This window comes from Xiphophorus hellerii, chromosome 6, assembly GCF_003331165.1.
Source record: "Xiphophorus hellerii strain 12219 chromosome 6, Xiphophorus_hellerii-4.1, whole genome shotgun sequence".
Taxonomy (NCBI): Eukaryota; Metazoa; Chordata; class Actinopteri; order Cyprinodontiformes; family Poeciliidae; genus Xiphophorus; species Xiphophorus hellerii.
In genome coordinates, this window is record NC_045677.1 from 2,375,122 (window position 1) to 2,388,528 (window position 13,407).

The following is a 13,407-nucleotide window of genomic DNA, read 5'->3' on the forward strand; positions in this document are numbered from 1 at the left end:
CATACACACACACACACTGTAAAAAGTAAGAACACATCACATAACCTTTGACAGATAAAATGACCAAGGCTTCACGAGTCATATTCGAAGCAAAGTAAGACCCAGAAGAAGAGAGTATGTAGTTGATATAAGTATTGTGTTGAAATAAGAATATTAGCATAAAACTGAGAGCATCGATAGAGCAGTGGGAACAAAGCTGTTTTTAAAGCGCCTTGTCCAACATTTAGGGACTAAAAACCTCTGACTGGAGGAAAGAAGCTGAAAGTTCCTGTTAAGGGGATGGAAAACAAAGAGGCTCTCTGCTGTAGCCAGCTAATATACAGGAATGCTCAGTTTCAGTTTAGACAGCAGCTTAACAAACTGCTGGTTGGAACTCTAGTTCTCTGCAAAATGTATTTATTTTTGGTACAGTTTTGGCTTTATTATTCTGACTGGAGGGTTCTTTCAGCAAAAGACCTTTTTTAATGTCTGTATAATATTAATACTAGATTATTTGATAATGCATCATAATTAATGAGATTAAGCCAGGGCACTGTTTTGTCTTCCTTCACTTCATTTTTATTATACACTTCTCAAAAAAATAAAGGGAACACTTAAACAACACAATATAACTCCAAGTAAATCAAACTTCTGTGAAATCAAACTGTCCACTTAGGAAGCAACACTGATTGACAATCAATTTCACCTGCTGTTGTGCAAATGGAATAGACAACAGGTGGAAATTATTGGCAATTAGCAAGACACACTCAATAAAGGAGTGGTTCTGCAGTTGGGACCACAGACCACTTCTCAGTACCTATGCTGTCTGGCTGATGTTTTGGTCAGTTTTGAATGTTGGTGGTGCTTTCACACTCGTGGTAGCATGAGACGGACTCCACAACCCACACAAGTGGCTCAGGTAGTGCAGCTCATCCAGGATGGCACATCAATGCGAGCTGTGGCAAGAAGGTTTGCTGTGTCTGTCAGCGTAGTGTCCAGAGGCTGGAGGCGCTACCAGGAGACAGGCCAGTACAACAGGAGACGTGGAGGAGGCCGTAGGAGGGCAACAACCCAGCAGCAGGACCGCTACCTCCGCCTTTGTGCAAGAAGGAACAGGAGGAGCACTGCCAGAGCCCTGCAAAATGACCTCCAGCAGGCCACAAATGTGCATGTGTCTGCACAAACGGTTAGAAACTGACTCCATGAGGATGGTATGAGGGCCCGACGTCCACAGATGGGGGTTGTGCTCACAGCCCAACACCGTGCAGGACGCTTGGCATTTGCCAGAGAACACCAGGATTGGCAAATTCGCCACTGGCGCCTTGTGCTCTTCACAGATGAAAGCAGGTTCACACTGAGCACATGTGACAGACGTGACAGAGTCTGGAGACGCCGTGGAGAGCGGTCTGCTGCCTGCAACATCCTTCAGCATGACCGGTTTGGCAGTGGGTCAGTAATGGTGTGGGGTGGCATTTCTTTGGAGGGCCGCACAGCCCTCCATGTGCTCACCAGAGGTAGCCTGACTGCCATTAGGTACCGAGCTGAGATCCTCAGACCCCTTGTGAGACCATATGCTGGTGCGGTTGGCCCTGGGTTCCTCCTAATGCAGGACAATACTAGACCTCATGTGGCTGGAGTGTGTCAGCAGTTCCTGCAAGATGAAGGCATTGAAGCTATGGACTGGCCAGCCCGTTCCCCAGACCTGAATCCGATTGAGCACATCTGGGACATCATGTCTCGCTCCATCCACCAACGTCACGTTGCACCACAAATTGTCCAGGAGTTGGCTGATGCTTTAGTCCAGGTCTGGGAGGAGATCCCTCAGGAGACCATCCGCCACCTCATCAGGAGCATGCCCAGGCGTTGTAGGGAGGTCATACAGGCATGTGGAGGCCACACACAATACTGAGCCTCATTTTGACTTGTTTTAAGGACATTACATTAAAGTTGGATCAGCGTGTAGTGTTATTTCACTTTAATTTTGTGTGTGGCTCCAAATCCAGGCCTCCATTGGTTAATAAATTTGATTTCCATTGATGATTTTTGTGTGATTTTGTTGTCAGCACATTCAACTTTGTACAGAACAAAGTATTCAATGAGAATATTTCTTTCATTCAGATCTAGGATGTGTTATTTGAGTGTTCCCTTTATTTTTTTGAGCAGTGTATTTACCTCTGGAAATTTTCCTTAGTGCACCAAAGACTTAATTAAAACCAATATTCACTGTGTTTTTTTTTACCAATCTAATATCCTGCTTTGCTTCAGTGAGTGGAGAGTCTCCTCCGAGCCTCCCCAAGGACCTGACCAGCTCACTGTCCACAGACATCGGCTTCGACGTGGACTCCCAGTTCCCACTGGATGATTTAAAAATTGACCCTCTGACTCTGGATGGCCTGCACATGCTGAATGACCCAGACATGATCCTCGCCGACCCCGCCACAGAGGACGCATTTCGCCTCGACCGCCTCTAGTTCTTGTTCTCCGTCACTCACCGTACCTGAACCGGGCCGTATAGCGTTTCTGCCTGAGCAGAACAAGCAATTCCACTCAATCGAACTCCTGACTGTGAGTTTTTCAAAAACCAGACAAAACGAAAAAAATCCTGTTTGGGAAATTGCATGGAGACATTCCTGAAGACTGCTTCTAGCTTCTGGCATAAAGTATGGGATGAATCTATTAGATGGCTCAGTCTCTACATTCACCATTCGGATCGCTTTTCAACACCAGGCTAACTGTTTGAGCAATCCAGCAGCAGAGACAGCCTGGTGACTAGCTACAGTTAAAACAATCAGCATATTCCAGTCCAGCTGCCTGAGTATTTTATATTTTGATGATTTAGAGAAAATCCAGAAAAGGTAGACTCCTCTCAGACTCCTCTAGCTTGGGTTTTGTGATTTCATCTTGATGGTTTGTGATATATGCCCCAAGAGGCGCTGAGTCATCACTTTATTTTTAGGCTATTTCTGAGAATAGATTTTATCAAAGGGAATAGGAGTCATCGTTTATGCATGAAATCATAAATCACTGTGGATACTTGTTTTGCCTTAAAAGCTTGACGTTTTGGTTTTCATTGCAAAAAGAACAAAAAAAAGCTAAGAAGTCATTTTTACTGAGTTGCAAGTTGCTTGGCCTGCATAATTTACAGTTGTGTTGTCACTACTAACTCTAAAGTCAGAACCTAACCGCGGATCCGCTCGGTCTTGGTGAAGAAAACGATGTTTACAGGCTTACAGGCTTATACCCTTACTTGTACAGAATGTGGTTGGATTTTTGCGTAATGATATCTATGCAAAACTACCGTGACTGGGAGGACTGGAATGTGGGAACTAGTTGAAGGCAGAGTCGGGGGTTCCTCTGGAACGCACGTGGATGTCTTTCAACAAACATTTTTCTTTCATTTTAAGGTCAAATATGGAATAAAATAGAGTAAGCATGGCAGTTGCTAGAGATTCCTGGATTTCTCCCAAAGACGGGACCTCAGTGGGTGAAACCTTTTTTTCCAGTCAGCTGAACTGCCAAACAGCACTGTTGATGCAATGAGAATGTACTTAGTTTACATCTGTGTGGTTGTGATGCTGTCATTTTGTTATCCTCATTCCCTTCTTTTCTATTTTTTTGCTACCTGTAGAGCCAAACACCTTCCGCCTGTTACTTTAAGCACACGTCTGAGTTTGGTTGTTTTCCTGCCATGTTTGTCGTTTTTGTCTTTAATTCATCTTTCTGCTGTTAAGGTTTGTCTTGATGTTGTCTTTTAGGTGGGTGGTGTCTCTTCACTTTGTTCACAGATATGTTCCATATCTCATTTTTTGCACTTTATGCTTTCATTCAAAAACACAGATTTAAGAGTTTCTATATAGAGCACCCCATCCTGTGACTGTTAAGTGAACTGGACCTGTTTGATCTGTCTTTGTTCAAACTTGCCTTCTTGTACAGACAAAGAAGAAAAAAAGAGGAAAAACCCAAAAAGCTAAATTAAAATTATTTTTGAAAAACAGAATTATCAGGATAGTTTATACAAATGTGTTTTTTCTGAACTAGGTTGTATTTTAGGATTCCTGTGTTTAAGCATTTGGTCACTGCAGCAGATTATTTTGCTACTGTCAGAGGGTCTGGGATATAGAAAATAATAATCACACAGTAGAGACGGAAATAAATATGTATCGTAAATACAACTAGGGATGCACAATATTTTATTATGTCGTCTCTAGGTCTGGCTTAAGCAAGAGATGCACCAATCAGTGTGTTCTGACTGGATACCAATCTCTGTTTTTGTGAAGCTTTGAGTTGCCTAAAGGATTTGAACCGTTTCTCATTTCTATTCAGGATCTATGGAGTACAGTATAATGCCATTATAGCTCCAATATCTGGACTGGTCATTTTCAGAGTTGGGTAATGAAGTTGGAATAACATTACTTAAACTTATTTTCAATCTGCAAAAGTGAAAACTAGCGACGTAAGTAAGAGTAATGCAGTATTTGGTAGAAAGGCCACTGAAGTACTGACAGTAACTGATCATCATCTGACTTAATGTATAAAAATGACGTCATCAGAAAATATTAAGGAATGTGCAAAATCAGGTATTTTAACAACTAGAGAGAAAAAAATCCAAATAAATATCATCACAAAATAACCAATTCAAGCAGTAAAATCAATAAAAAATAAATGTTCTACATATAAGACTTATGAAACTTATGAAATATATCCAGAAATGTTACTCAGGCAAAAGTAGCGATATTTTATGATAGTATTACTCAAGTAAGAGTAAAGATTAAACTCCTAAAATTACTTTTATTTTTCCTCCTGGATGTTATTCGAGAAAATGGAACTAGTTAGCTTAAAACAGCTCTCTAGTTGATATTCAGGGTTCTACTGTCAAGATTTGCTATGCTAACATAATGTAACAAAACTCAAAATGTCAATCTTTCATTTCCTCCTTCTTGTGGTTGGTCTCTTCATGTTTTCAGCTCTCTGTGTAATGATAACACACATTTGATAAGGGAGCATGTACTAAATTAACCTGCACAACGTCCAGATTCCACAAAAAAATTTGAAATATTTTTAATCTTCACTTTAGAATCAGGGTTTATACAAGCTAAGTATTTTCTATGGTTTTAAGCTTTAAAATGTCATTTTCCAACACTTCTTTGTGCATCTCTAGTTTAAATCTACATCTTGACATTAGCTGAGGCTGCTTTTGACCATTTCAGAATAATTTGGTATATTAAAATAGGAAGTCTATAGGTTTGGTCTAAAATGTTGAAGTGCTAATCTGAAAATGAAGCTCAATGTAGGTATCCAGGATCTGAGCCAGAAAATCAGTCCAGGTGAAATTTGTATGAGAATAAAAACAGGCTCTTTTCTTGGTCACTATGTTGGATCACTTTTAGCCAATGAAAAAAAAATGTGCAGCTGCAATGATTCCTACTTAAATGTGTTTTAAAGACTATTTTACTTCTCCTGTCACAGTCTGAAACAGAAACGTTGGTCTTTTATTTTCCTACTAAATGCATGAAACTTCAGACATGATTTCTCCTTTTGTTGGTGATTGTTTCCTCTGAATGTTGGAAAATATTTAATTCAAATATTTAAAGGTTTTTTTGTTTTTGTTTCTGTTTGCTAAAGATATGTTGTCATGTTATACTTGTGTCATGTGTGTGTAAGTGACGCCTAAAAATGTACAGTGATGAGCCTTTTATGCACATGTGGAAGCTATTGTTTTGGCACTGTGTTTAATCTGCAATATATAGTACGTGCTTATTTTCTGTGCAACACCTGCAGAATTTTATTATGTCAAAGTACCTGTAGGATAGTTGTGTATATTGCTGTACTGTAGGAACAATGTTTTTGTGCTTACTGTGAGATGATGTCAGAATGGGAAAATGCACTGAGAAATACTGCTGGATCTCTCTGCTGGATCTCCGGACTCTAAAGTGAGCCTGATGTTTTGCTGGCTCTGTTTTTTTTTCTTTCACGTTTTCCGTTAACTTCCTTTAGCTAATGTGTTGTCTGTGTTTGTCACTTCTCTGTACATCGGTGTTCAGGTATCCATTGGTGAAGCACTAGTGTTTACAGAGACAATGGTTTACAACAGGGCAAAGTTTGTTTGCCAAAGCCTTCATCATAGTTTCCGCCCTGTATCTGGACTAATGAGCAACTGCACTATAGATTAGGAAAATGGTTCAGTTCCTTCGCTTCAATGCTGGGAGGATAATCTTTGTATTGGTGAAAAAATATAGATTTACTTCCGTGAGGTTAGTGATTAGAAGTTTCCTTTACGTCTCATCCTCATGTGTTTCATGACCACAAAGTACTGTTGTTTAGTTGAAATTTCCCCTTCCTCTGTTCTTGCTATAAGCAAGTGCCATAACAAAGATTTCTAGCACGTTTGCATCTGGGTAAATTTGAATATCATTGAAAAATTTATTTGTTTCAATAATTCAATTCAAAAAGCGAAACCTGTTCATGCTGCAGCTTTGACTTTGCACAGGGAGATACAGTATTTCAAGCATTTATTTCTGTTCCTTTTATTCATTTCAAGGAGCAGTATTATGTAAAATTGACTTTTATGAGCTTTACTTCATGTTATAATGTTATTTTATAATCAAAAACATACCTGGAGTGTCGCCTTCATTCTTTCATGTATATTTGAGAAATTTTTTCATCTCCACAGTAACCATTCAGCTGTGCAAAACACCTAGGTGGACTTAGCCCCGCCTTTGAGGCACAGCTCCTCCTCTGAGCTGCAGTTTCTAAGCTTTCGCCTCACAGAGAAGCCGCCCCTGCGGCTCCCCTACTCAGCTCCTTCAGACTAGCCAGCAGCAGTTAGCAAACACCTGGTGGAACTGTGAATCTGCATTATTATGAGCTACTCCTCAGAGCAATGTTGGTAAAAACTTTGTTAAAGGGTTAATAGAGGAGCCATGTTGTAATGACTTCCTGAACGCAAAGTTTCAGAAAAAGCAAGATTTTCTTAAAGAGACAGAGGCCCAATTTCAAGGCGTTTAATTATGAAGCAAAATTTCTTTTATATATAGCATTTTTATGACAACTGAAGGTAAAATAGTTTCTTGATCATATTATAAAATGACTCTGACAGCCACATATATTTAATAATATATAGTATCCATAATTACATATACAGTATTTTACATAAAACCAACAAAAAGAGATTTTAATACAGAAATTCAGTTCTTTATCTTCAGCTGCAGATCACACTATGTGAATCTACACCAAACTCTTGGATGGACATTGCATCACAATTCTCTCAAGGCTGTGGTTATCCGTGTTCTGATCGCTCACCATTGTTTTCCACTAAACTTTTCACTAAAATTCAGTCTGTGAACATCCAGCTTCTTTAGCAGAGAAATTGAATTTTGGGTTTTGATTTGCTGTAAGGCAGGGTCATTATCATGAACAGAAGTAAATGCTTGACATAGATCAGTGGGAGTGGTCTGAGTTTTACTTTTTGAATTAAATTATTAAGAGAAATACTGTATGTAAATTAATTACATTTTTGATTATATTCTCATGTATTGAGATGCACAAATAGGTACTTAAAAATGATATTGTAGTAAACCTGCATGAACTTTAGTTCTGTTTCTTTTTTATTTAGATTTAAATCAACATTTTAACCAAAGTTCAAAACAGCCATAAGCTAGAGAGTATGGTAACATTCTGGCCGTCAAATGGTCGATTTTTGGGGGGTTTGAAAAATAGCACATAAACATTTCAGTTTTTGCATGAAGGTAATTTCAGGGTATGTCAACATGTTATATTTTATTTTGAATTCATTTTTCAATGTTAAAAAAAATGGTAGTGAAACAATATCTCATGAAAAAAAGTTTATCTTATTTAGATAGATTTACATTATAGTTAAAGATATAATAAGAAATACCAGAAACTGATGCTTTGAAAGGTGAAAGGGAGTCATACTTATGTTTGGTCACTCAGTGTGTAACTTGCAGTGACTGAATCCTTAATGTGCATTTAGAGGACAGCCCAGTGCTGGTTTAAGCCTCATACAATGGCAGCTAAAGTCTTATATATACAGATATATATAGATATATAGATAGTGTTTTATTTTGGAGCACGGTGTTACTTTCCCAAACACTAAAATGCATTTTACTGCCGTAAAGAGATGCACCGTGCTCCAGTGGTGTTCTCACTTCAACAGCAAACGTTATGCTCATATAATATGCAAATTCTAGCATTCTGCAACACCGCTTGGCGAGTTGTTACTTTTCTCCAGCTGACCCTTTAAGAATGATTCGTTCACAGCTTTTCCCTAAAATTGTGTCTTTTCTATCTTAACTGTTAAATTGGACCAAAATAATGAAAGTTAGCTGTAAATGTGAGCTGTACTGAAGACGAAAAACACTTCTATACAAACAGTACGTGATTTCTTGTGTGATGGCTTCTGTCTTCGTATCTATTTTATTTTTTGTAAATTTAATATAAATAAATATATCTGACAATACATCTTGGTCGTCTGTGCAGTGTCGTTTCAGATCAGAGAAATCACTTTCAGGTGCATCACTTACATAATTAAAACATGATTAAACTAATCAGCTCTTTGGGACAAACCAGTTGAAACTGTGATTCAACTGTGATTTTGGATTAGAAGAGGCCTCAAAAGAATTTGAAATCCACAACTTACACTATTAAACAACTCTGTGTCCAAGCACAACTCATGCTGAAAAGAACTAATCAATATAAATCAGAAAGAAAATGTGACCCCAGATTTTTTTTCTAGGACTGTAAATAGTCTAAGGATTAGTTTTTAAATCAAAATAGTTTCTTTAGAGAAAAAGTGGGATGCACCCCAACTGTTTATTGTAATATGTCATCAGGATTAGAAATAAATTTATGCTAATTTCAGAACCAACCCTAACTAAGTAGTCGAAAAAGTTTTTGGTGGTGATTTCCCCTGCTTGGATTTTAAATAATTAAATAATAGACAGTTATCACAATATTTTTAATGTACATGAAATAAAACTAAAAAAATCCCATAAAACTTCATCTAAACCTATATAAGTTTTCTGTGCAGTAACAAATGAAAAGCAGTGCTCTCCTTCAGCAACAAATTGAAGTTTAAAAACTCCAGGCCTCCATCTGCTGGTAGAAAGCTGTCAAGCATCGAGTTTTCATAGATAATTATTCCTTTGACGCCATAAGATGTTTATTTTATTCGTCACCACAGTATATGAACTGGTCAAATCAAACCAGACCATTTGAAAGACTGATAAGTGGGTCTTTAAGACTGTAAAACCCTTGATTTGTTCCTCTTTTGTGTATTTTGCTTCCAATACTTTTCTGGTATCACTAAAGGGAGTTTGAACATTTCTTCATATTTTCTGAAGTTATGAAGGTATGGCAATAGTTCGCATTGGGCATTGGTTGCTTTGTCACTCAACTATAGTTCAGTTGTTAAACCTGGCTATCTTGAATAGGTTTAATTTGTGAAATCATACAACTTCTATAGACATTGCTAAATCATTTAACATGCATTATGCTCAAATAAAAAGCATAATTGAAGATTTAGCTGATTTTACATCCAAGATTCCCATATTGGATGTTGAGCTCATGACTGGGAAGAACTGTTTGTCTTTTCCAACTGGAATTTCTAAATGAAGGAACCATTTGATATTCCATCCATCCATTTTCTGTCCACCCTTTGTCCCTAATGGGGTCGGGAGGGTTGCTGGTGCCTATCTCCAGCTACATTCCGGGCAAGAGGTGGGGTTCACCCTGGACAGGTCGCCAGTCTGTTGCAGGGCAACACAGAGACATACAGGACAAACAACCATGCACGCACACCTAGGGAGAATTTAGAGAGACCAATTAACCTGACAGTCATGCTTTTGGACTGTGGGAGGAAGCCGGAGTACCCGGAGAGAACCCACGCATGCACAGGGAGAACATGCAAACTCCATGCAGAAAGACCCTGGCCGGGAATCGAACCCAGGACCTTCTTGCTGCAAGGCAACAGTGCTACCAACTACGCCACTGTTGGTAGCACTGTTGCCTTAAAAGTTGGAAACCTCTGAGAAAAAATCGAAAGCAAGATTTAATCTTTCAATAATGCTATACAAGTTGATATGATTTTAAAAAATATATTTTCTTTGGTTTATGGCATAAACCATCAAAATAACAAAACTCAGTCTTTTTATTTTTACAGTCTTTTTTTAAATGTGTTGAGTATGGTGGTACTGGAAAACACAGAAGTATTAGTATGCAGCCAATATGTGGGTCACATATGAATTTTGCTCAATTTGTCTTGGACTCACATTGGGTTTCTTGTATGGGATATGATTAGGTTGACTAAATAAAAACCATATCAGTAATGTCATTTGGCTGCAGGTCTTAGGCAGATTGATTATGTATATATATAAAATCTCTTAATATTATCTAATACATCTAAAACTCATAAATGTTTCAATTTCACTAAAAGCTTTTTTTTACTTCAGACCAATACAGCAAACGAATGTAACCTGTTTACAATTCCATCTCTTCCATCAATCACAATGGGCAGTGTTCACATCCCCAACTCCAGCGTTTCTAACCATATGGTCAGACAGATTCTAAGAAGAGCAGTAAAAGCAAATGAGTTGAGTAAGCAGAGTTTGCCAACAACTGTTGGTGTCATCCATGACGTGTTACTGTACATTTTAACTTGTGCCATTTAACTGTTTTACATGAAAAATAGTCCTCATACAACAATATACTTTGGTCAGAGGCTTCTTCAGATTTGATGAAAGAATGACCACTACAGGGGATCCTTTCTGCTAGTGTGAACAGTGACTATTTGAAAGATACTTAGATGAGTTACGACAACATTTAATTTCCCTCTGGGATAATTAAAATATTTTTTCATTGATTTGAATTGAATTTGAGGCCCATTTTACAACTTATTTCATACCCATGTGGGCCCAAAAAATAAAAGCTGGATAGCAGTGGGTCTTCAGTCATAGAAATTGCTACAAATTATAACACTATGACAGGTTAGTAATGATAATGTCTCAAAAGACAGTCACACTTAGTTTTTGAAATCTATTTGAACTGTTAGGAAAAGGTAGACATTTATACTTTCTAATTCAGTTTAGCACTTTTGCTTAATTAAGTAGTAAATCTCGTAGCAACTACAATATATTAAAAGCTAATCTCATTTATACTGAATATTGTAGATTATGTTTTAGTTTATTATTCATTTTATAGGGGCTCAATCACTGCTGATGGCTCTGTGGACGTTTACTTGACTACGTAAACACGTCACGGCGCAGACTTCGTATCCCAGCATGCAGCAGGAGGCCGTTGAGAGATCCAGCAGCTGGTAGTTGGAAGAGCGCCGAAGCAGGCAGGAGCCAACGGCCAGCAGAGCCTACACATTTCCTCCTCCATGTGAGATAAATTGAGCCTTTTACCTCGCAGGCTACAGAAAATATGCTGTTCGGGCGCCTGATGTGTTCCAGAAGCGAATTTTGAGTCTTCATAGTCATCCGGCTTTCATTTTGGAGGATTCCTCCCTCCATCCTCCGGATCGCAGCGAACAGGCAATGACAACGGTCTCAGCAACCCCGCAGCAGATGAAGGACCGGCTGCTGCAGGCCATTGACAGTCAGAGCAATGTGAGGAATGCTAAAGCTAACCTTAGCTTGTTTATCTAGACTGTGGCTAACGCGACATAGCAGTTTACATCGTAGACGAATGATTTGTTTTTAAAAGAAAAGGCTCAGCAGTGTAGCCGATACCGACGTATCGAGTGTTTCAGACACAGGGCGACACAGGGGCGTCTGAGTTGACAGCTAGCTTTCAAGCTAATTTAGCTGCAGCGCTCCCTTGATTAGACATCTCCAGTTACATACCGTTAGCATGCTAACTCTTAGCCTAGCCTTAATGCCACAGCAGCTTTAGAACATACAGCGATATGAAGCAATACAATCGACTCATTGTATCAATATGTGCCAGTTTCACCCAAACGTTAGTTAGAAGTTATGCTATATATCCGGTATATCGTTTAAGCTGTCAATTCTTCACTAAAGGAGGTCGAAACTAAAAACTAGCTCAAAATGCTAAAGCCTGGTTTTAGGAAATAGTCGGGTCCTTCCTTCTCAACTAAGTTGAATGCTAGCCATAGCCTTTTCCCCTAATATAGGTTTGTCCACCAACGCTGTTTGACGTTAGTGAATACATATTAAATTATTTTAACGGTTATTAATATGTTTCTCCTGTAATGGCTCAAATACTATACTTTATTGTAGTATTATGGAGGTTTTGAAAAACGTCAGGATTTGGAGCTGTCACTTAGCCATACTTGCTTTGCAACGTCGTTCTGTCTCTGAAGCATATAGTTTAGCTCATTTTGCCTCAGTCTAGCTGGTGCAGTTACACACGACTCTTAAGAGATTTAGGTTTGTCCAAACATTGAGGGCTTTTTACTATTGACATTCTTACATTATTGGGCCTAGTATTGGGATTAATAATACTGTTGACTCCGTCTTCTCCAGGTGTTAAAGCTTTTATTTAGCGGCACAACATTTTCTTAGAGATACATTAAAAAGACATTTGTTGCTAATTATTGATATCTGTAAACCTGACTTGATATTAATAAAAAAGAAGACCATTCATAACTATTTCTTAGCTTTCCTGCAGTGAGCTGTCACTTATTTCTACTTGGAGCAGAGGTGGACAAATGATTTTGGAGTTCACATTTTGATTGTCTTCATCAACTTACACTGACATGATTAGCAATGTATTATTAATAACTGTAAACATCTGAAATAAAGTGAATATGTTCAGATTTTCCCTCAACTTTGAGATTTTTGAAAGGCTTCCAACATTTCCAAATCCGACATATTCAATAACAAACAAGGCTGAGAAGAAAAAAATAAAACAGAGCAGCCATACATTATAATTCAGAGCTCAAGGCACTTAGTTGCTAATTTGACTAAATTTCCCCTCAGGTGTGTATGAATTGGCATCTTTGTACCCGTAAATCTCATGTAAAAACAAGTGGGAAGGAGCAAAATGACCAGCGGACATGTAAAAAATCTTTTTTCTTTTCTTTTTAAATTATTTTTTGAAAGCCTTTGCGCTTAATGTGACTGAATCGGAAGTTGCCTGAAAGTGCTAGCTAGTGCTTAGTTTTACGTTTGGTACGTTTACCGATCTGAAAAGTATCCGATTTTTGAGTCGAAAGTTAAGTTGGGGCTGATCACACTGAAAGTGGACAGATACCTGTTACAGCCCATTTTGTGTCCCATCTTGATCTTTTATCTGTTAATTTTATTTCCTCCTTTTTCCCTTCGTTTTAATTAAATGCACTGTTAAATGTTCTCAATGCAGATACGCGATATGGCGGTTGTATTGGAAGTAATTGCTTGTCTTGAGAAGTATCCAATTACCAAAGAAGCTCTTGAGGTAAGACTTCAT

At 38.3% G+C, this 13,407-nt stretch overlaps 2 protein-coding genes and 1 long non-coding RNA gene across 5 annotated transcripts in view; 2 read left to right on the plus strand and 1 right to left on the minus strand.

The window, feature by feature from the left end:
* The window catches only part of crtc1a (CREB regulated transcription coactivator 1a), a 132,656-nt gene extending 124,199 nt beyond the window's left edge, over positions 1–8,457 (plus strand). For all 3 annotated transcript variants that reach the window (XM_032566466.1, XM_032566467.1, XM_032566465.1), the window contains one exon: positions 2,245–8,457. In XM_032566466.1, the coding sequence (XP_032422357.1) occupies positions 2,245–2,450 (206 nt within the window). In that variant the 3' untranslated portion in view covers positions 2,451–8,457. The remainder of the gene's footprint in view (positions 1–2,244) is intronic.
* LOC116722259 (uncharacterized) overlaps positions 1–13,407 on the minus strand; it is a 23,610-nt gene continuing 10,203 nt past the window's right edge. The window contains exons 2-3 of the long non-coding RNA XR_004339733.1: positions 8,452–8,458; positions 1–16 (exon numbers count right to left, since the gene is read on the minus strand). This is a non-coding gene — a long non-coding RNA (uncharacterized LOC116722259). The remainder of the gene's footprint in view (positions 17–8,451; positions 8,459–13,407) is intronic.
* The window catches only part of crsp7 (cofactor required for Sp1 transcriptional activation, subunit 7), a 5,583-nt gene continuing 3,452 nt past the window's right edge, over positions 11,277–13,407 (plus strand). Inside the window, exons 1-2 of the mRNA XM_032566464.1 lie at positions 11,277–11,603; positions 13,321–13,395. Of these exons, the coding sequence (XP_032422355.1) occupies positions 11,532–11,603; positions 13,321–13,395 (147 nt within the window). The 5' untranslated portion in view covers positions 11,277–11,531. The remainder of the gene's footprint in view (positions 11,604–13,320; positions 13,396–13,407) is intronic.